We start from the raw sequence: 22,934 nt of genomic DNA, 5'->3' as shown, positions 1-22,934 counted from the left end.
ATTTTTATCATTATCTGCTTTCTACCACAATAGAAAGTTCAATTATTATACATTTATCTATTCCTGGCATATATATATTAGTAGAAGAGTGTTCCACTGCAAGTAACAGTTAGCAATAATTATTGGTCCAGGAAGTTAATCTCAGAAAATAGTAAGAAATATGTATAAAATATAGGTAAGTATACTTTTAGTGCTATTTACAATGAAAAAATAGAACCATCCTAAATTAATTCCAATAGAGTACTGATTAAATAAATGACAAATATATAAGGAACTATGAAGTAACAATTGTATAAATTTTCCAAATTGCCTGCCTTAAGTATATATCAGTTTGGTGAACAGAAAATATTCTTCACCTGTGTCATACAATAATCTGTATTCAACCTAGTGTTGGTTTTGTGTTATAAAGTAGAAAAGGAGCAGTAAAGAGGAAAATGGGAAATTAGAAGATTGTTCAAATTTACAGTGAAATAAAGGTAGTAAAGTAGGCAACTGGTTTGTTTAGACACTCCAATGGATTTGGTATCTTAGTCATCCATTTTTGAGTGATTTTCTGTGCCAGCTAAGTGTTGGATGCTATGACAAATACAGATAGGCCAAGTCATGGCCTCATCCCTGAAAGAGCTTGCAATCTGGGGAGAATACTACACACGCAGAAAATGGGTGAGCAAACAAAAATGAGTACTACCAATTTGAATGCTATAGAAATTCAGAGGACAGAGTGATTACATCCTCCTGGGCTGATGAAGATACATTTCTGAGGAGAAGAATTGTACTATCATTAACAATGGCTTTAGGATTTAAATAAACAAAAAAGGAAGGAATATCATATTTAAAAGAAGGGGAATGGTTTGAACAAAGGCATGGAAATGGGAAAGTTGACTCAAATTTTAAGATTCTTCTTGTAGTGGAAAAGCAAATAAAAGGGGCCAGAACTCTGAGAGGCTGTCTTAGAACCTCTGATTCACATTTGCATATCTTTATATTTGTTGCTTTTGATTTACAAGTTGCAAAAATGGCCATTTTAATATTAGTAGATCTACTGTAGGACATATAAAATTAAGCTCAGAGCTAAAAATCTTCTGTTCTTGGTTTAGTACTTTAGTGAGGACAGCATTAGATTAAGAATCAGACTTGGAATGTGATACTACAGGTTGTAATAAGTAGTAGCTATGTAACCAGACTAAGCCTTGGTTTCCTCATCTGTAAAACAGATATGATTATTCACCTTTCTGGACTCATGGGGTTCTTAATGAGTAGATCAAGTAAAATGGTATAAATGTTCTTGGTGCAGAGCTGGGGAGCAAGAAAAATCTTCAGACAGAGCTCCCTCTGTACTTCTGTTCCTGTACCTCAACTCTGTTGAAAATATATGAGACTAGGGGAAAGAAGAGATTTACAGAGAGATTTGAATCCACCTGAAAATGGGTACTAAAGTAGTAATAGTCCAGAAAATGTTCCCTCCACCTAGTACCAGATCCTTTAGTACACTGTCTCCAGACAGTTAGAATCTAGTATAAGGTTTTGGGGTAACTTTTCAGCTATAACCATGTAATAAGAAACATCCTATTTTGTTTTGGCTGATTGATCCCAGGGCTGTACTGATTCTGTAAACCAACTTGGCAAGATTTCCATAAACTGCTTCTGGGGAGTAGTAATTCTTAGGGACCCAAGGCTACCCCCAAATGAACTATAATATCTTGCCCTTAATTATTTAGGATGGAACTATATCAAGATTATCTTGGCCCATGGGGTTCCTTATCAGCAGTTCTCTCTGGACTGCTATTCTTTTTTGGAGAAGGGCCAGCAGAGTGAGTCAGATCTTTTAGGTTTTGTTTATAGAGTGGCCATCAGACTTTGGTCTGAACCACCCAGGTGCAATGAGTTTCCTTTGGCATTGTTATTCCACTACGTATGATTTTGGGTGTGTCTAAGTTATTTTAAGAAGTCATTTGAGTTGGCCAATTTATAAATATATTATACAAATATAGACTACATTGCTTCTATGCTATCTTGCCCTTGGCAAACTTAAAGAAGCTATAAGAAATTATGCAATTAAATGTGTTATTGTATATACTATATGGATGTTGAAGACATCGTTCATTACTTTTCTTCTTCTGAGGACACTGGATAATTTTTCTGTCAAATCTCAAAATCATAAGTAATTAAGTTTATGGGCAACTGGTTTATTTTTATCTTAGAGATACCATAGCTCATGTAACAAATTATTTTTTGGCATTGGCTACTAGGAGGTTTACCTCTTCTTTTATCAAAATTACAGAACCTTCTATAACATTTTGTTTTGTTTTGTTTTTTGTATACAATCATGAATCCTGACTTTGTCTTCTCTCTCTTATTATTGATCTTTCCCTTTGTCATATTTTTCTCAAATGCTTATTATTTTTAAGCTTTTATTTTATCTTCTTTTGTTACATGTCTTTATATAAATAATACTTAATTTTTTCCAGAAGAGGCCTACCTAGTGTTAATAAATAAAGTTAATTTGATACAGAAATATTAATTTGTTGAATTGGTATACATATTTCCTTTTTTGTTTGTCATGGTTTGGTGATAATCTAGGACACCAATTAAGTGATATTGAGAAATATATAACAACTGAAATTTTAGATAAGATAGCTTGTGAGGTAAAGCAACAATTGATTATATGTGTATAATAACTCCTTCAATGAACTAACAAAGTATGCGCAGATTATATCTTGGCCCTTCCTTCTCAGACTTCCCTGAGTTCTCATACATTTCACCTGGAAGCCTTTTATAGGAGAGAAAATATACTTCCAAAAATATCTCACAGTTGGTTAAGGAATAGAATGAACTTGTCTGTTGTACATTGCCTGGTCGGAATCAATTATTCCACACTCACCCTTTGTGACCTGTCTCACTGCTATACCATCTCCACTTCACTATAGGAAAACTTTAATTTTTGTAGTTTGTTTCAGTTAAGCACTAAGAGGCAAGCTGGCTAAATTAATCCACACATGTGAAGAGCTGATAACCCCCTGTTTAATTTCCCAGTAGTATACACATAGTTGCCCCAAAGGATAAGATAGCTCTGTCTCCATATGTCTTGATGCAGGTTCTCACACTCATCTACCCCAAGGAAATAATGTGGCGCTGTACTAAGATATACACAGCTATGTTATTTATAACTACAAAAATATCTTAAAGGCTGCATAATTTTCCAATGTATGGATATAACAAAGTTTATTTCTGAATGGTAAAACATTTAGGAAATGGTTAAATTATGGTACATGAATATAATGCAACTATTGAGAATCATGTTTATAGGAAGATCTTGTATAAATAAAAATGTAGGATACAAACTGGAATAACATGAGCTGAACTCACTAAAATATCTTTTTCAATAAATTTTGCATGTCTAGTATGTCAAGTTTAGTGATACATATGAGAAAATAGCATCAAAGAAAATATACATGATTTCTGAAAGCATTAACTAACATAGGACATCATTACAAAATCAAATCTCCTGTTGGGGATTGGTGATTTTTAATCAAATGTGATTAAGCTCCTTTTCTAGTTTGTGAACTTTCCAGGACCCCCGTTTCATTTCTCTTTTGTTTTTTGTCTGAGAATTCACAGTGCTCCAGTTCAGTTAGATTGAGTTGAAGGGTTTAAAAATATAAGAAATGGATAATTCAAGTCTAGAATTCCACATTATTTTTAGATTTTCTTTACCTATGTAGTTAATGTAGCCTAACAACATCACCTTCTCCTAGAAATCCATCCTTGTAATTTTGTTTGGGCTACTTCTGCTGGAAAAAGGTATTAGTTTGCAGTGGGAAAGAGTGCTTCTGCATATGCCTTTTAATTTTATCTTACAAACAAGCCCACACTCACTCTTTTATGGGCTGTACTTATTGTTATGTAGCTTTATCGACTTAATTTTTTGTTGAGACAAATCTTCTTTAAAAAAATTTTAATGATATTTATAGGCCATGGATTTTTACTTAGAAAGTCTTTATTGGACATGTAAATCTTATTTAAGAATTCATCCTGCAAAATATATATTCTTGAGAACTCAGGCTAGTGTTTTAATTATCTGTGTCAAGTCATTACATTTTGGTTCTCCTGGTAGTTTTAATGTGCTATTCTTAAACATTCACTACAGTGACATGATTTAGTAGCTAGTGATGCAACAATATTACATGTCATTGTTTCCTTCTAAGGCCTCAGAGGCATATCAAATTTGTCCCATATGCTATTTGCAATGATTTCTAAATGTCATTTTTTGTGACATGCTTATACAGTATGACTGTGAGAATTAAAAATGTGAGAACCTATTTCTTTCTGGTTGAATTGTGTGTATTGACCTCTTGAAGTAATTTAGTATATCTGACCTTATTTATTTAAAAATTAAAATAAATGAATTTCATATATGATCACATTTAAAACACCAGATTGTTACTTTTGAAGCTAAAGTTCTATGCTGTGGTATGCCTAAGATAATATAACCAAAGCCACACTATTTATTCTTCTACTTTTTCATTTATACATGGTGTCCATTATGCATTGATTTTGTCCAGCAAAATTAACTTTTTTTACTGATTGTTCTGCTCTCTGGAGAGTCCTATTAAAATTTAATCAGTAAACTAAAAATAAGCATCTAATGCCATAGTGCATTCTGGTAACTCATAAAAGAAAAAAAAAAAAAGAAGTAAAGCGTAATGTAGGCTTGTGAGGTTAAAGGAAGGTTAGTGTGTACTTATTGGCTGTTCAAGGGCATACATAAATGACCATTTTTCCTCTTTTGTGAAGTGTGATATAATGCAACCACACTTACAGGTGATATACTTTCCCATTTGCAGAATATTTACTGTTTTGCCTACTATCACTAAACTGGCCTGAGTTATATACCACTATGTAATAGGGTTAAAACTTACCTGTGTTTCTTCTTTTCTATGGAAAAGCCTTTCTAGACAATGACTAAGGCTAACATAAGATTCTTGAGCTATCTACTATGTGTGGCTTACTTCCCACCCACCAAAAAGAAGCAAATCCTGTCCAGATGCATTGTCTTCATAATGGCTTCTGTCTTTTTTGTCTCATTTCTGCCTTAAGGATTCTGTCTGCCTTCCTGCTGTTCTTACTTCTCTTATATTTCTAGAAGAGATACCTAATTATATTCCTACTATTAGTTTTATCTTTCTTTTATTTTGATGACTGTTCTGTTGCACAAAGACTCTTATTTTCACAACACCATACAGAACTCATAAAGTTAGAAAATTATGGCCTTTAGCTGATCTGAAAAGTGATGTATGTTTAATGGACAAAAGACTTGAAACAGGCACTTCACAAAAGATATTCAAAGGGCCAATGTAAAAAGTATTCATCTTCATCACTTATCAGGAAAATGCACAATGTGAAACCACTACCCCCACAAGAGTAGCAAAGATGAAAAAGACAATACTAAGAGTCTGTTAGAATATAGAAATGTAGAATAATTGGAACTCTGCTGGGAGTGTAAATTGGTACAACCACATTGGAAAACTATTTAGTAGTAATGAGTAAAGCTGAATATAGGCAGCATGTGACCCAGTAATTCTACTTCTATACCCAACAGAAATGGAAATATAGGCATACACCCAGCAGAAATAGATATATAGTTTCATCAAAAGACATGTACAAGAATGTTTACAGCACTATTTGTAATAAACCTAAACTTGAAACAAATTTCTATCAATAGAATGAATAAATAAATGGGGATATATACCTAACATGGACTCTATAGTGCGAATGAATGAACTACAACTATATACAACAATATGGATGAATCTCACAAACATGATGTTGAGCAAAAGAAGCTTGATCCAAATGAGTACATACTATGATTCCATTTATATGAAATTCAAAAACACGCAAAATCTGTAATCAGTCAGGGCAGTAGTTACCCTTATTGGGAAGTAGTAACTGGACAGGAAGCAGAAGGAGGGTTTCTGTGGTGCTAGTACTATTCTGCTACGTGTCTTGATTTGGGTGCTGGTTATGTGGGTGGGCTCACTTTGTGAAAATTCAACAAGGTGTATACTAATGATTTGTACACTTTTCTGTATGTATGCTATATGTATAAAATTTCACAAAGCAGCAATACCATATGCTGTATAATTTATCTACCACTGCATAACAAATTACGCTAAAACTTGGCAGCTTCATTTAACAAACATACGTTATCTCACAGAGCTTCTGAAAGCAATCTAGGAGCAGCTCAGCTGGGTGTTTTTGGCATAGGGTCTCTCATGAGATTGCTATCAAGATATAGGCTGGGGCCACTGTAATCCAAAGGCTTTACTGGGCCTGGAGCATCTGCTTCCAAGATGGCTTCTTTTTTTTTTAGAATGGAGTCTCCCTCTGTCACTGACGCTGGAGTGGAGTGGCATGATCTAGGCTCACTGAAACCTCTGCCTACCAGGTTCAAGTGATTTGCCTGCCTCAGCCTCCCAAAAGGCCGGGATTACAGGTGCCTGCCACCATGCCAGGCTATTTTTTGTATTTTTAGTAGAGATGGGGTTTTGCCATGTTAGCCAAGCTGGTCTTGAACTCCTGACCTCAGGTGATCCACCGGCCTCAGCCTCCCAAAGTGCTGGGATTATAGGCATGAGCTACTAGACCCCAGCCCAAGATGGCTTCTTCATGTACCTGTTGAGGGATGCCTCAGTGAAAGCTCTTTGTATTACCAGAGGCTACAAAATAACCCCACAGATAACATTACATATATATATAATATGCTCTTACATATGTGTTCATATATATATAACAAATGATTTCATGAATACTGTTTTATAATTTTTTCTCTACTCAATACATTGTGGACATTCTTTTTTATTTTTTGATTGGCTTATGTATAGATCTATTTCATCCTTTTTTTTCATACAGCTCCATTGAGATATAATTGTCATATAATTGGCATACATACACATTTAAAGTGTACAGTTGGAGATTTTTTTATGTATGTGTACACTCGTGAATTTATCATCACAATCAAGATAATGGGCAAGCAGTTACCTGCAAAAGTTTCCTCCTGTCCCTTTGTAATCCTCTTCTCATACTTTTTAATGGCTGAAAAGCTTTATTTGCTTTTTATATATAATTTGCTTTATTTGCTTTTTTTAATATATAAAGTGTCTTTAAAATCCATACTTACATTTGCTCACACATAGCTCAACCTAATAGCTTGTTTAAATTGTAGAACTCACACCCCATTTAGAGAAAGAAATCCATCCCCCAAACCCCAATCAAGAACCTGCTATTATATATCATTATTGAACCAGATTACCTAGGTAAGAATATTAGCTTTGTGGTCTTACAGCCATTATGATCTTGGGCAAATTTCTTAACCACTCTATATCAGATTCCTTATCTGTAAAGTGGAGATAATAATAGTTGTATACTTAACTCATAAAATAGCAAAGATTAAAGGAATGAACACAATAATCTGATAACAAAACACTATGTTATTATCTGCTGCTGTTATTATTCTTGTGGTTTGTTATGCTAAAAGCCTCTTTTCAGTTTCTTCTGACGATATTAAAGCTATGAGTTGCTAGGAGCTTGCATTCAAATGACCTATCAGAATTTATCTCCCCTTTTTTATTCCTAATTCCATATCACCTCCCTCTGAGCATCTTGATCAAGGTAAGGAGAAGTTTAGTAAAACAGCTAATCATAGGCTGTTTTAGTATTGGAGAGTTTGGCTTTAGGGACATTTCATAAGGTGAAAGATACCTAAAATAGAATACTCAAAACAATTCTAAGACCATATCAACCAAGATGTCAAAATACCAATTGTATTTCTACATTAAAAACTGTTAGTGATCACTTTGATGGTATTGGTTACACATGTACAATAAGTATTCCTTGAGCATATACTAAGTGTATATTCTAGGGAAGATCCAAAGAATTAAGATATTTATTGTCTTTATGAAGCATACTTTATTAGTCTGTTCTCACATAGCTATAAAGAAATAACCAATAGTGGATAATTTATAAAGAAAAGAAGTTTAATTGGCTCACATTTCTACAGGCTATACAGGAAGCATGATACTGGTATCTGCTCAGCTTCTAGGGAGACCTCAGAAAACTTATAATCATGGCAGAAGAGGAAGCCAGCACTTCACATGGATGGAACAGGAGGAAGAGAGGAGGGAGGTGCAACACACTTTTAAACAATCAGATCTTGGGAGAACTCACTCACTTCACAAGAAAAGCACCAAAGGGATGGTGCTTAAACCATTCATGAGAAAGTGACCCCTGATCTAATCACCTCCCACCAGACCCCACCTCCTTGATCATGAGATTTGGGTGGGGACACAGATCCAAACCATATCATTCTGGCCCTAGCCCCCCACAAATCACATGTGCCTCTCATATTGCAAAATACAATCATGACTTACCAATACTCCCCCAAAATCTTAAGTCATTTCAGCATTAATTCTAAAGTCCAAAGTTAAAAGTCTTATCTGAAACAAGCCTAGCCCCTCCCACTGATGAGCCTGTAAGATAAAAAACAAATTATTTCCAAAATACAGTGGGGGTATAGGCATTGGGTAATTAATCCCCTTCCAAAAGGGAGAAATCAGTCGAAAGAAAAGGGCTATAGGCCCCATGCGAATCTGAAATCCAGCAAGGCAGTCATTAACTCCTAAAGCTTCAAAATAATCTCCTTTGGCTCCATGTCCCAAATCCATGGCCCAGTGATACCAGGTGTGGGCTCCCAAGGCCTTGGTGAGCTCTAGCCCTGTAGCTTTGCAGGGTTCAGCACCCATGGCTGCTTTCAAGGGCTGATGTTGAGCATTTTCTGCTTTTCCAGGCTGGGGGTACAAGCTGACAGTGGATCTACCATTCTGGGGTCTGGAGGATGGTGACCCTATTCTCACAACTCCACTAGGCAATGCCCCAGTGGGGACTCTCTGTAGGGGTACCAACCCTTACTGCCCTAGTAGAGGTTCCCCATGTGGGCTCTGCCACTGGAGCAGGGTTCTGCCTGGACATCCAAGCTTTTTTACATACATCCTCTGAAGTCTAGGTGGAGGCTCTCAAGTCTTAAACCTTGTTTCCTGTGCACCTATAGGCGTAACACTACGTGGAACCTGCCAAGGCTTGTGGCTTACATCTTTTGAAGCAGTGGTCTGAACTGTACCTGGGCTCCTTTGGGCCATGGCTAAAGCTGGAGCAACTGCAATGTAGGGAATAGGGCCCTGGGCCTGGCCCATGAAACAGTTCCTCCTTCTTAGCCCTCTGGGCCTGTGATGGGAGGGGCTGCCATGAAGATCTCTGAAATTCCTTTGAGGAGTTTTTCCCATCACCTTGGCTATTAGCATTTGGTTTCTTTTTACTTATGCAAATTTCTGCAGCCTTCTTGAATTCTTCTCCTGAAAATAGACTTTTCTTACCTGCCACATGGCCAGGTTGCAAATTTTCCAAGCTTCTATGCTCTGCTTCCCTTGTAAATATGTTCCAGTTTTATGTCATTTCTTTGCCTACACCCATTAGAATAGGCAGTCAGAAGCAGCCAGGCCACATCTTGAATGCTTTGCTGTTGAGACATTTCTTCTGCCAGATATCCTAAATCATACTGTCAAGTTCAAAGTTCACAGATCCCTAGGGCAGGGGTACAATTCAGTCAAATTCTTTATGCATAACAATAGTGGCCGTTGCTCCATTTCCCAATTAGTTCCTCTTGTCCATCTGAAACCTCTTCAGCCTGACCTTCACTGCCCATATGACTATTTATAACCTTTCAACCAGTCTCTAAGAAGTTCCAAAATTTCTTACACTTTCCTATCTCTTTCTGAGCCCTCCACACTCTTCCTACTCTGCCCGTTACCTAGTTCCAAAGTCGCTTCCACATTTTCAGGTATCTTTATAGCAACACTGCACTCTGGTACCAGTTTTGTTTATTCATTCTTGCAGTGCTATAAAGAAATACCTGGGACTGGATAATTTATAAAGAAACGAGGTTCAATTGGGTCATAGTTCCACAGGCTGTATAGGAAGCATGATGCTGGCATCTGCTCAGCTTCCAGGAAGGCCTCAGGAAACTTGCAATCATGATGTAAGGTGAAGGGGAGCCAACACTTCACATGGCTGGAGCAGGAGGAATAGGTAGACGGGGGAGATATGCAACACACTTTTAAACAACCAGATCTTGCAATAACTCACTCACTCTCACAATAACTGTATCAAGGGGATGGTGCTAAACCATTCATGAGAAACTGCTCTCATGATCCAGTCACCTCCCATCAGACCCCACCTTCTACATTGGGAATTACAGTTAAACATGAGATTTCTGTAGGAACAGAGATCTAAACCATATCACATACTATAAATTTAAAGAGATGTGGCTAGGATTTGTAGGAGTGAGAATAGAAAGACTGGGATCTTGTATTAGAGCAAAGGAAGTGAATAGGTCTTACTGATTGGTAATGTTAGATTGAGCCATGGATATTGCCATTGTTTTAAACCTGAGTAATGGGAGTTTGCTTTACTGTTTTTCTTAAACTGAAAACAACCTGTCTTAGTTGATTCAGACTGCTATAACAAAAAATACTTTAGGTAATTTTTGAAAAACAAAAATTTATTGCTCACAGTTCTGGAAGCTGGAAGTCTAAAATCAAGATGACAGCAGATTTAGTGTCTAGTAAAAAGGAGGGAATGTTTTACTTTTAAAAATGGAGGTTTTCTTGGCCAGGAGTGGTGGCTCATGCTTGTAATCCCAGAACTTTGGGAGGCTGAGGCGGGTGGATCATTTGAGGTCAGGAGTTTGAGACCAGCCTGGCCAACATGGTGAAACCCCATCTCTACTATATATACAAAAACTTAGCTGGGCATAGTGCCAGGTGCCTGTAATCCCAGGTACTCAGAAGGCTGAGGCAGGAAAATTGCTTGAACCCAGGAAGTGGAAGTTGCAGTGAGCTGAGATCGTGCCACTATACTCCAGCCTGGGCAGCAGAGTGAGACTCCATCTGAAAAAAAAAAAAAAGTATATCGAAACATCAAGTTGTACACCTTAAATATATACAATTAAAAACTATAGTAAAAAAAATTCAGACTGAAAAATAAACAGGAAACAAACTTGATACAGTTTTCAAAAAAGGTATACTTTCCAAAAAGTAGATAAAATGTGATATAGGTTCTATTATTGTCCCAAACTAGGGACATTTTAGCTGATCTAACATAAGTAATATATAAAAGAGCCTAACATTTTCCCTAGTATATTATAACATAGTAATTATTCAATCAACATTCAAACTACTGCATATTATATAGTGGTATTTTGTTTTGTATTTTCTGAACTGAAATGATAGCAGCTCCCAGGATATTGATATAAAGTCAATCTGGATCTCCATCTAAAATCTAGTGTCTACTTTGCAACCTTCAGCCCGTATTTGGGGATACATGCTTCTGTTTATAGTTCTTTGACAGTTTTATGATGCTGGGATCCTAACAATGTGGATGTAAGCTTGCTCTGCCTAAGTACCATACTGAATACTACATTTCTGCATTGTTAAGTTGTCATTTCTAAACTGTATGAGCACTATAAAGATCAACAGAGTCTTAACTTACAATTTTAAAAGCCATGGTACTGGAAATCTGTTCAGTGCCTATATGACTTCCATGTACAAGAAATGCATGCAGAGAAGAAATCCTGAAAACTGTAGATTGATGACTCTTACTTGAATATACTTGGTATGGTTTGGCTGTGTCCCCACTCAAATCTCATCTTGAATTCCCATGTGTTATGGGAGGGACCCAGTGGGAGGTAATTGAATCAAGGAAGGGGGCAGGTCTTTCTCATGCTGTTCTCATGATAGTGAATAAGCCTCACGAGATCTGATGGTTCTATAAGGGGGAGTTTCCTGGCATAAGCTCTCTCTTTTTGCCTGCTGCTATCCATGTAAGATGTGACTTACTCCTCCTTGACTTCCACCATGATTATGAAGCTTCTCCAGCCACATGCAACTGTAAGTTCATTAAACCTCTTTCTATTGTAAATTACCCAGTCTCAGGTATGACTTTATCAGCAGCATGAGAAGAGACTAATACAATAGTGAAAAAGAGTATCATGTGTAACATTGTTACTGACTTGTAAACTCCAAAACAAACAAACAAACAAAAACCAGAGAATTTGTCTTTCTTGTTTGCCAATTGTTTCTCTAAAGCAGGGTTTTTTAACTTTAACACTATTGACATTTTGGACTGGTTAATTCTTTCTTGTAAGGGGCTGTTCCATGTATTGTAGGATGTTTGGCAGTTTAGCAGCACTTGGCCCCAACCCACTAGATGTCAGCAGCACCCCTCTCCAGTTGTGACAAACAAAAATATCTCTAGATATTGCCAAATGCCTCCTCGGGGAAAAATTGCCCCCAGTTGAGAAACCCCTACCCTGAAGAATAAAATAGGATATGGCAAATAAAAGACACTCACCAAATATTTTTTGATTGACAAGACAGGAAAGAACAGTGTTTCACAAAATGTACCACTTGTGATATGCTTTGAATATCTAAGTAGGACCTGGAAAAATTTCTATAATTTTAATAGTTATATATTTTATATACAGTATAATATATATAACACAACAAACCCATGTTTTTGCATACTACTTTATAGGACACTAAAGTGGATACTGAGGTTAAAAAGTGACTTAATTGAAAGTAACATTAAGTGAGTGTGCACAACAGATGCATTAAGCAAAACTCATTAAATTGATTAAGGTAGTATGTGAATTACTGGAGTTTGACGCATTCATTTATACTAAAGGAAACTTAAGCAAAAATGAGCTTCCCATAAGTCTGGTTTGTGTGGGCCACTAGAATTCTCTTTGGAAATGATCTAGTGCCTTGCACAGGCTAGATACAGGTGTAGAAGACAAATTGCCTACCCGTTGAGAATTAGTCTGATAGACACTATAAGATATGAACAATGATTATTTTTATTTAGATTTTCTAATGTCTGGCTAAAAGCTGCTTTGTTGTTATTATTGTTAAGTGTATCACCATTATTTTAGAAGTAATGTCTAGTTTGGGATGGGGACTTCACTGAGACTCAAATAAATACTGCTGCTTAGAGAAGTATAAAAAGTAACATAAACGTGTGTGTGTGCGCGCGCGCGCGCGCACACACACACACACACACACACACACACACACACACAAGCTGAAAGAAGGAGCCGGAGACTAGAACAGCAGAGGATCACAATGGAAAGATCATGACATCAGAAGAAGCAGGGAGCAGGGAGGTAACCTGGGCCTGGGAGAGTTTGGAGTTTGGGACAATATGGGTAACAGGCCTTGAGCCTTTTATCTCTATAAAAAAATTGTCTTCTTTAAAATAAGATGCTGATCTTTGGAGGTTTATTGATGAAATGCTAGATGAGGTGACTGACAAGTAGTATTGATTTTTGCCTCCTTGGTTTTATCTTCCTCGGGAAGATAGCTGCCTCCAATGATGCTGGTTGCCTCCACCATGCTGACCTCTGGAGTGGCAATTCCTCTTTGAAAATCCTGGACCATGCCTGACAGCTCTTTCCTTTGTGGTTTCTCCTAACACAACTGAAATAGGTTGATTCTTTTCTAAAATACTTTATTAAATATTAAAGAATAAACAAGAAATAAAATACGAGATGTACTGCCAGATTTACCTAGCATCTCCGATATCACTGTCCCTGGTCAAGCCACTTTCACATCTCAAATCTCCTTTCCCTACTGCTGCCAGAGGTATCTTCTAAAAATCACAATTTAGCTATATCACTCCCCTGCTTAACTCTTTCATGGCTTTTCATTTGTTCATGGATGACATTTTAGTATATTAACTTTCTTTTGGTATTTCTTGGAGTAAAAATGGTTTTATAGTTATATTGACATAATGATTATTTCATTTATCTGATTTGAATGGGTTACAGTTAAAATTGAGATGATACCTGGGAAGGGTGAGGACCTTCCTGTGAAAAGGTATGAGTTCTAACACTTTTCTAAAGGTTTCCCAGAATAACTTTATCTGAAGGGCCAGGAGTCACTGGATTTCAAACTGTGCTTCCTATAGTGTGAGGCTTCTGATGAGGTATGTCCTGGCCGCCTCCAGGAAAAATCCAAATGGGTGAGAATACAACCCTCCACCCCAATTCTGCCTGAGGAGTTCTACCCTAACCCATTTTTTATATATTGGTGGTCTGCATAAAAGTTTTTGAGGGTTGTCTTCTGCTTTCAAAAACTATATGTTGATGAGAAGTCATTAGATGATTTCTAAAGTTCCTTTCAACTCCAAAATTATCTTAGAATCCAGCCTCCTTGACTTCTTTCTTAATTTACTTTATGTTAATTTTGTTCCATATGATTAATGTCTTGTTAGAAAATAATGGAATTTCAGAGCTGCAAGAAACTTTAGCAGCTATCTTGTCCAGTTTTCCAAAATGAGCTCCAAAGGACAAGACTCCTGAGAAATGCCCATTGCTTACATAAAGAACTATGTGGCCAAATACTTTGTGACTGTACTTTTGTCCCATTGCTCATTAGCATTGTCAAGGCTCTGAGAAGTCTTATAATAAAGAAACCTGACTAACCTTAAGTCAGTATTTCCTACATTGGAAGCATGGGCTTTATATCAGCTTACTATGACCTTCTTTATCTGGTACTAGTTTCTGCCCTATTACCAGATCAAAGAGTCCTGTTTTTGAATAACACACTTTTTAACATGCTGTGGAGGATAATTTGGGAAACACTCATATAGTTGAGCTTCCTCCTTTGGCAAAGAATTTGCCATGGAAAATGATTGATCCAGTATTACACAGCTGGTTATCAGGTCTAAGTCTAATATTATTCTTCAGTGGTCTCTGCTTAACTTCAAGTAGGTTATAGATTCCTTAATGGACTGATAGTTTATGTCTTATAGCTTTACCCTTCAGGTGCTTAGTTTCATATTGGGAACATGACAAGTGAATAATAAATGCACAATAGCTTTATGATTGAACTCTGAGAAAATGAAGCATTATGATATGATATGAGTTAGTTTTTGTGTATGTATGAGTTGTTTTTTTTTTAATCATCTTTTGGAAACAGAATTCCTGCTCCCCTGTGCACACCCTTTCTCTGTAATTGCGATGTATGTTTTTTTATTTCTCCAAAGTTTCTGTTGTCAGTAGTTTATGCTCATTGATTCATACTGTTTATTCTGTGGGCTGCTTTGCCTCAGGGCTAATTTGATTAGGGATGCTACTGTTTTACACCATTCAGGAAAATGTTACACTATAAAGGGTATTGGATTTGTCACAGAATGATATTGAAGGGAAGCCAGGGACAGGAATGCTAGTAACTTGCTGGCTTGGTTATTAGCACTGGACCTTTTGGTATTTTTGTCTGCCATTTTTGTTGATATTGCTGTTTTCTGAAGAGATAAGTTTGTGACCAATTTGAGGATTGTTATGTGGCATGGGCAGAAACTAGTACCAGATAAAGAAGGTCATAGTAAGTTGATATAAAGCCCCTACTTCCAGAATATTGTGTTTCTGTCCTCTGAGGTTAGATTATCTGTTCATGAGGGAGAAAACATTTATGTAAGGGAGAAAGATTGGAATGTACTTAAATGAAATGCTCACATTAACAACATCAGCTGTACTGTAGCTTATCTGATGTAGCGACTCAGCCTCTATCAGTCTGACTGTGTGTATGTGTTCTGTTTTGTACAGGGAATCATCATCCAGGGACCTGCCAGAAACCACAAGAAAACATGGGGAGGGGTAAGTTTCTCTTCCCTTTTAAGTAATTTAGACTGTCTCCAGAGCTATTATAGTCAGGAAATTAAACTTCTAATTCATAGTATATTTGTGGATACCTAAATTGTATTTCTTGTTAATGTTACAAAGTTTTTATCTGAAGCAGGGCTTTGCAGAGAAAGACTGTCAACCACATTTGTTCACTGGATCTTTGATTTTCTTCTTTTGCAGAGACTCCCCAGTACAGGGAGAGATGAATCAAAATTGATACTATATATACAGACCTGCCCCAAACCCAGCTTCCTTATAACTCTTCTTTGTGTTTTCTGTTTCCTTGATAGTAACATAAAATAAAGAGTCTACTATGCAGCCAGTGACAGTAGTAAAATAAATTATCTGTGAGCTTGATTTGCAATTTTTTAAAAAAAATTTTAAAGCCCAGCATTAAGAACCACTAGATGAATTCCTTCTGTTTATTTTTGCCTTCTCATAAGACTATTTGTGGGCAGTGGACAACAGATAAATTTAAGTTCATTTCATGTTTAATATTAAGCAACCACCACAGGGACTTCATAAACAATTCTAATTAATGAAGATCATGTCAACCTAAAATAATCAAAAGGATCAGAATTTAGTTTAAAGAGTTTATTCCAGTGCAAAGGTTGAGGACAGACTCACCTGGAAAGCACTGATTCTAAAGAATGGAAATCAGTGTTTCAAAGTGTAGAAGTTTGGTGATCACTTGAATAGACAAAGTTTAGGATATTTTAACAGAATTTTAACATCTTTCTATGTAAGGCTTACTGCATAGTTACAATGACCTGATTGACCCAGGTGGTCCTTTTCTTTCACGAAAGGTATATTTAACATTCCACATTGAAGATGTAATTGTCATGGAGTCCCTGTTAGGGGCACCATCTAGTCTGAATTAGGTACAGGATAATAAAGGAGGAATAGTAAAGATCGATGACTGAAATGGGGAGGACTGGCCTCTGGTTTTTGCTAGTCATTTACAAAACTATAGCAATGAGGAAGATTGTTAAATTATAACCTAAGAAGCAGAATTGCAAAATATGTTATGTGACTGAAATCACAGTCACATTTCTCCCAAGGCTTAAAGCGTTTTGGGGGTGTTCCAACAGCTTTTAAATTTTATTAATTTTTACAATCATAAAATCAGAATGCTATGAAGGATCTCAGAGGAAGATTTGGTGTGTGGTGTAGTATAGTATAGTGAGAAGAATACTGCATACAGAAGGCCTGAATTCAACTTCTACCTCTACTACCTTGATGAAATCCTAGAACCTCCCTAAACTTGTTTGTTTATCCCTGAGATGGGATTAATACATTCTGCACTTCTAGCCTCAGAAAGTTGTGGTTGACATAATGTGATAATACATGTAAAAGTGTTTTGAGAGCCCTAAAGTGTAATGGAATACAGCAGTGCTATCTGCCCGTTACTGTCCTTACTGACCAACTACAACTTCATTGTTTTTTTAATGGGTAAAAATGAAGTTATTGACCAGATGCTTCTGTAGGCAGCAGAACTGGGACTTGGGTCATGCAAACAACAGAGTTCCTCCTTTTGTTGCACTGTGCTTGCCCCACCCTTCTATGAGCCCTGGTAGGAAGCTCCAAGGATTATGGATCAATCATGGAAAATATCTTCCTGAATCTTGTTCCTGTTTTCTCCAGAGCTTCCCTTGGAAATTGATTAGGCCTAGCTATTCTAGGTCTTTCCAAGTTTTCACAAAAGATGCCAATCTCTGATGGTTTAGAAATTTTATAACTAAATAAACTTTTTAAAAACTATTCAGAATTCTGGGACTAATCTGTGCCATGTCCTGCCCACAAATCAGCTGTCAATGGAAGCTTCCAGAGTAGTGATACAGCTCCAATGACTGGGGGAACACCAGGGTCCTTAGTCTTGTGCCGATTTAGATCAAATGACACAGACACAAGAAGAGTGGTTTTAAGTAGCTGAGAGTTTAATAGGCAAGAAAGAAGGAAGAAGCTCCCCTGTACAGAAACAGAGGGAGGGGGGCTCCAAGCTGAGAGAGGAAATTTTGAGTGTGGCAGAAAACAGTTATATGACGAGGCTGGTGGAAGCAGTGTCTGATTTGTATAGGGCTCAGGGGATTGGTTTGGCCAGGCATGTCATTCACCTATCCTGCTAGAAAACTGGCCCTCCCACCCTAGTCTTTTAACATGCAAATGTAGGGCACCATGATGTTCTACACAAGTGGTGATATGTGGGGGTGGCCATGTTGCCAGGAACATGTGAGGGCAAGGGGAAGAAGATGGTGGGAATCGCCATGTTTGGGTGGACCCAGTTTCTAATGGCCAACATTTGCATATCAAAGCTTGCCAGCCAGTCTCTTTAAGAGCATGGGCTTTCCTGCTAGACAAGTAACAACGTTTCTGGAACTGCTTTAAAAGAAACAAAAACTTCCCAAGGACCCCCTTTCCTCTCTATCTGCCTAAAATAATTTCTTAGTAACTCCCACAACATTAACACATCATGTTTGATCCTCACCCAATTCCAAAAGCTTCAGGAAGATTTGGAGAATGTTCTGGTTGCTGGATACTGCCATAGCAATATGGAGGAGAGAGCTGCACTGAGACAAGGAAACCTATTCTTTCTTATTTCCTCTATTCATTTTTAGACTGCTTATCAGGTCACTAGCAAAGGGACTATTCAGTGCTTAGTTTAGAAGTTGTCTTAGCAACTTTTTGTTCAAATGGTCAGACAATTAATATATAGTTGATCTTTTAACAATATGGGGGATAAGGATGCTGACTCTGTTCCATAATCAAAAATCCATGTATAATTTTTTTTGATGCCCCCAAAACTTAACCACTAATAGCCTACTGTTGACTGAAGGCCTTACCAATAACAAACAATTAACACATGCTTTATATACTATGTGTATTATACACAGTATTCTTATAATAAAATAAGCTAGAGAATAGAAAATATTATTAAGAAAATCATAAGGAAGAGAAAATACATTTACCATTTATTAAGTAGAAGTAGATCATCATAAAGGCTTCATTTTTGTCATCTTCATGTTGAATCAGTGGAGGAAGAAGAGGAATTGGTGTTGCTGTCTTAGGAGTGGCAGAGACTGCAGAAAATTTGTATATAAATTAACCTGTGCCATTCCAATATGTGTTGTTCAAGAGTCAACTGTAGTTCCTTCTAAAGAACAGGGCATGGTAATGTAATCTGCAAAGATAGGCATGTTTCCAAGCTGGTGATGAGATAAGAGAAGTGCTTCAAAGAATGCTGCTTTTACAAATACAGAAGCTTGTGATAGCATTTTCACTGTGTTGACCACTTTGAAAGCATTTGTAATATCCTGAATCTCAAACAGACTCTATCATTTACTCTCTAAGCTTTGCTTAGTTTGCCTGATTACATTTGTTAATTGCTGACACTGTTATTGGGGAGAAAAAGATGCTACTGTATGCTCATTTTTTCTTTTCTGGCACTGTACAATGAAATTTTTCCTGCATTTGGCAAAGATTCTCACAAACATAGCTCAGTGTATCATACAGAGGGACACAGAGGAAAATATTACAAAGATATGGCACTAGCCTCATTACATAAATTAAAGATGCATGAAAACAAAAAACACAGTTGGATAACTGTACAGATTAGGGGAAAAATTGAAACTGAGGTGAATTTCTATTAGCATTCTTTGATTTTAGATGAAGAAATGTGTAAATTTCTATTAGCATTCTTTGATATTAGATGAAATATTTGCAAATATGTGTTAGAAGAATCATTCGTTTATGTGACATGAAAGATTATAAACAAAATTTAAATCTTAAGGGGAGGAGGATGAGAACAGACTTATGTATTTAATTTCTTATTAGTCTACTACCATCAGTGTCCATTGTGTGTGGCATTGAAATCCCAATCAGTATGTATGAATTCTTAAACAAGGCTTAGTATTTGAGACTCTTAAGAATCTATAATTACTCAGATATTAACACATTTCTGTAGAGCTCTTGATAACTCACAGATATTTCCTCTACATTATCTTGAGTTGTAAGACAACTCTATGATGTAAATAGGTATTATCCTCATTTTATGTATTATAAAACTGAGGCTCATAAGAAAAAGTCTTATCTGTAATCCACAGACTATGAATGGAAAGCCAAAATGCAAGTCTAGGCCTTCTTATGTCACATCCAGTTTTTTTTCTTCCAAGAAACCATGTTCTGAATGTCCTACTCATCATTAGTATATCAGTCAATTAAAAACTTAGGAGCTATCTGTTGCCGTGAGAGATATAGAAGAGATTGTTTTTTAAGATCTGTGTTTGGTTTTCTGTTCTTGTGTCAGTTTGCTGAGAATGATGGTTTCCAGATTCATCCATGTCCCTATGAAGGACACGAACTCATCGTTTTTTATGGCTGCATAGTATTCCATGGTGTATATGTGCCACATTTTCTTTATCCAGTCTATCGTTGATGGACATTTGGGTTGGTTCCAGGTCTTTGCTATTGTAAACAGTGCTGCAATAAACATACGTGTGCATGTGTCTTTATAATAGAACAATTTATAATTCTTTGAGTGTATACCCAGTAATGGGATTGCTGGGTCAAATGGTATTTTTATTTCTAGGTCCTTGAGGAATCACCACACTGTCTTCCACAATGGTTGGACTAAATTTGCACTCCCACCAACCGTATAAAAGTGTTCCTTTTTCTCCACATCCTCTCCAGCATCTGATGTCTCCAGATTTTTTAATGATTGCCATTCTAACTGGTGTGAAATGGTATCTCAATGTGGTTGTGATTTGCATTTCTCTAATGACCAGTAATGAGGAGCATTTTTTCATATATTTGTTGGCCCCATAAATGTCTTCTTTTGAAAAGTGTCTGTTCACGTCCTTTGCCCAGTTTTGAATGGATTTGTTTGTTTTGTTCTTGTAAATCTGCTTTGGTTCTTTGTAGATTCTGGACATTTGCCTTTTGTCAGATGGGTAGACTGCAAAAATTTTTGGTTGCTGGTTCGCTCTAATGATTGTTTCCTTTGCTGTACAGAAGCTCTTAAATTTAATTAGATCCCATTTGTCTATTTTGGCTTTTGTTGCCATGGCTTTTGATGTTTTAGCCATGAAGTCCTTGCCTATGCCTATGTCCTGAATGGTTTTGCCTAGGTTTTCTTCTAGGGTTTTTATGGTGTTAGGTCTTATGTTTAGGTCTTTAATCCATCTGGTGTTAATTTTAATGTAAGGTGTCAGGAAGATGTCCAGTTTCTGCTTTCTGCATATTGCTAGCCAGTTTTCCTAACACCATTTATTAAACAGGGATTCTTTCCCCATTGCTTGTTTTTCTCAGGTTTGTCAAAGATCAGATGATTGTAGATGTGTGATGTTGCCCCCGAGGCCTCTGTTCAGTTCCATTGGTCTATATCTCTGTTTTGGTACCAGTACCATGCTGTTTTGATTACTGTAGCCTTGTAGTATAATTTGAAGTCAGGTAGTTTGATGCCTCCAGCTTTGTTCTTTCTGCTTAGGATTGTTTTGGCTATGTGGGCTCTCTTTTGGTTCCATATGAAGTTTGAAATGGTTTTTTCCAGTTCTCTGAAGAAGGTCATTGGTAGCTTGATGGGGATAGTGTTGAATCTATAAATTACTTTGGGCAGTATGGCCATTTTCACAATGTTGATTCTTCCCAACCATAAGCATGGAATGTTTTTCTATCTGTTTGTGTCGTCTCTTATTTCCTTGAGCAGTGGTTTGTAGTTCCCCTTGAAGAGGTCCTTTATATCCTTTGTTAGTTGTATTCCTAGGTATTTTATTCTCTTTGTAGCAATTATGAGTGGCAGTTTGTTCTTAATTTGGCTCTCTTTAAGTCTGTTATTAGTGTATAAGAATGCTTGTGATTTCTGCACATTGATTTTGCATCCTGAGACTTAGCTGAACTTGCTTATCAGTTTCAGGAGATTTTGGGCTGAGATGATGGGGTCTTCTAAATATACAGTCATGTCATCTGCAAATAGAGACAATTTGGCTTCCTCTTTTCCTAATTGAATACCGTTTATTTCTTTTTCTTACCTGATTGCTCTGGCTAGAACTTCTAATACTATATTGAATAGGAGTGGTGAGAGAGGGCATCTTTGTCTTATGCCAGATTCCAAAGGGAACGCTTCCAGTTTTTGCCCATTCAGTATGATATTGGCTGTGGGTTTGTTGTAAATAGCTTTTATTATTTTGTGATATGTTCCATCAATACCTAGTTTATTGAGAGTTTTTAGCATAAAGGGCTGTTGAATTTTGTCGAAGGCCTTCTCTGCAACTATTGCGATAATCATGTGGTTTTTGTCTTTGGTTCTGTTTATGTGATGGATTACGTTTATAGACTTGTGAATATTGAACCAGCGTTGCATCCCCAGGATGAAGCCTACTTGATTGTGATGAATAAGCTTTTTGATGTGCTGTTGCATTCTGTTTGCCAGTATTTTATTGAAGATTTTTCTGTCGATATTCATCATGGATATTGGCCTGAAGTTTTCCTTTTTCGTTGCGTCTCTGCCTGATTTTGGTATTAGGATGATATTGGTCTCATAAAATGAGTTGGGGAGGATTCCTTCTTTTTGTATTGTTTGGAATAGTTTCAGAAGGAATGGTACCAGCTCCTCTTTGTACTTCTGTTATAATTCAGCTGTAAATCTTTCTGGACCTGGGCTTTTTTCAATTGGTAGGCTATTAATTGCTGCCTCGACTTCAGCACTTGTTATTGGTCTATTCAGGGTTTTGACTTCTTCCTGGTTTAGTCTTGGGAGAGTACAAGTGTCCAGGAATTTATCTATTTCTTCCAGATTTACTGGTTTGTCTACATAGAGTTGTTTGTAGTAATCTCTGATGATAGTTTGTATTTCTATGGAATCAGTGGTGATGTCCCCTTTATCGTTTTTTATTGCATCTATTTGATTATTCTCTCTTTTCTTTTTTATTAGTCTGGCTAGCAGTCTGTCTATTTTGTTAATCTTTTCAAAACATCAGCTCCTGGATTTGTTGATTTTTTTGAAGTGTTTTTGTGTCTCTATCTCCTTCAGTTCTGCTCTGATCTTGGTTATTTCTTGTCTTCTGCTATCTTTTGAGGGTTTTCTTTGTCTTGTTCCTCTTAACTCTTTCAATTTTGATGATAGGGTATTGATTTTAGATCTTTCCTTGAT

The 22,934-nt window shown here is 36.7% G+C and overlaps 1 protein-coding gene across 3 annotated transcripts in view; it reads left to right on the top strand.

The window, feature by feature from the left end:
* PRRG1 (proline rich and Gla domain 1) overlaps nt 1-22,934 on the top strand; it is a 93,367-nt gene that overhangs the window by 31,266 nt on the left and 39,167 nt on the right. For 2 of the 3 annotated variants that reach the window (XM_032261625.1, XM_032261626.1), the window contains one exon: nt 15,713-15,763. In XM_032261625.1, coding sequence (XP_032117516.1) covers nt 15,754-15,763 — 10 coding nt within the window. In that variant the 5' untranslated portion in view covers nt 15,713-15,753. Of the gene's footprint in view, nt 1-12,814; nt 13,593-15,712; nt 15,764-22,934 lie in introns of those variants that run through there. The other variant, XM_032261627.1, reaches the window with a different exon arrangement.

Source organism: Sapajus apella, unplaced genomic scaffold, assembly GCF_009761245.1.
Source record: "Sapajus apella isolate SASKATOON/1434 unplaced genomic scaffold, GSC_monkey_1.0 scaffold125, whole genome shotgun sequence".
Taxonomy (NCBI): Eukaryota; Metazoa; Chordata; class Mammalia; order Primates; family Cebidae; genus Sapajus; species Sapajus apella.
Note: the sequence above shows the minus strand (reverse complement) of the source record. Positions and strands in the feature narration are given on the sequence as shown.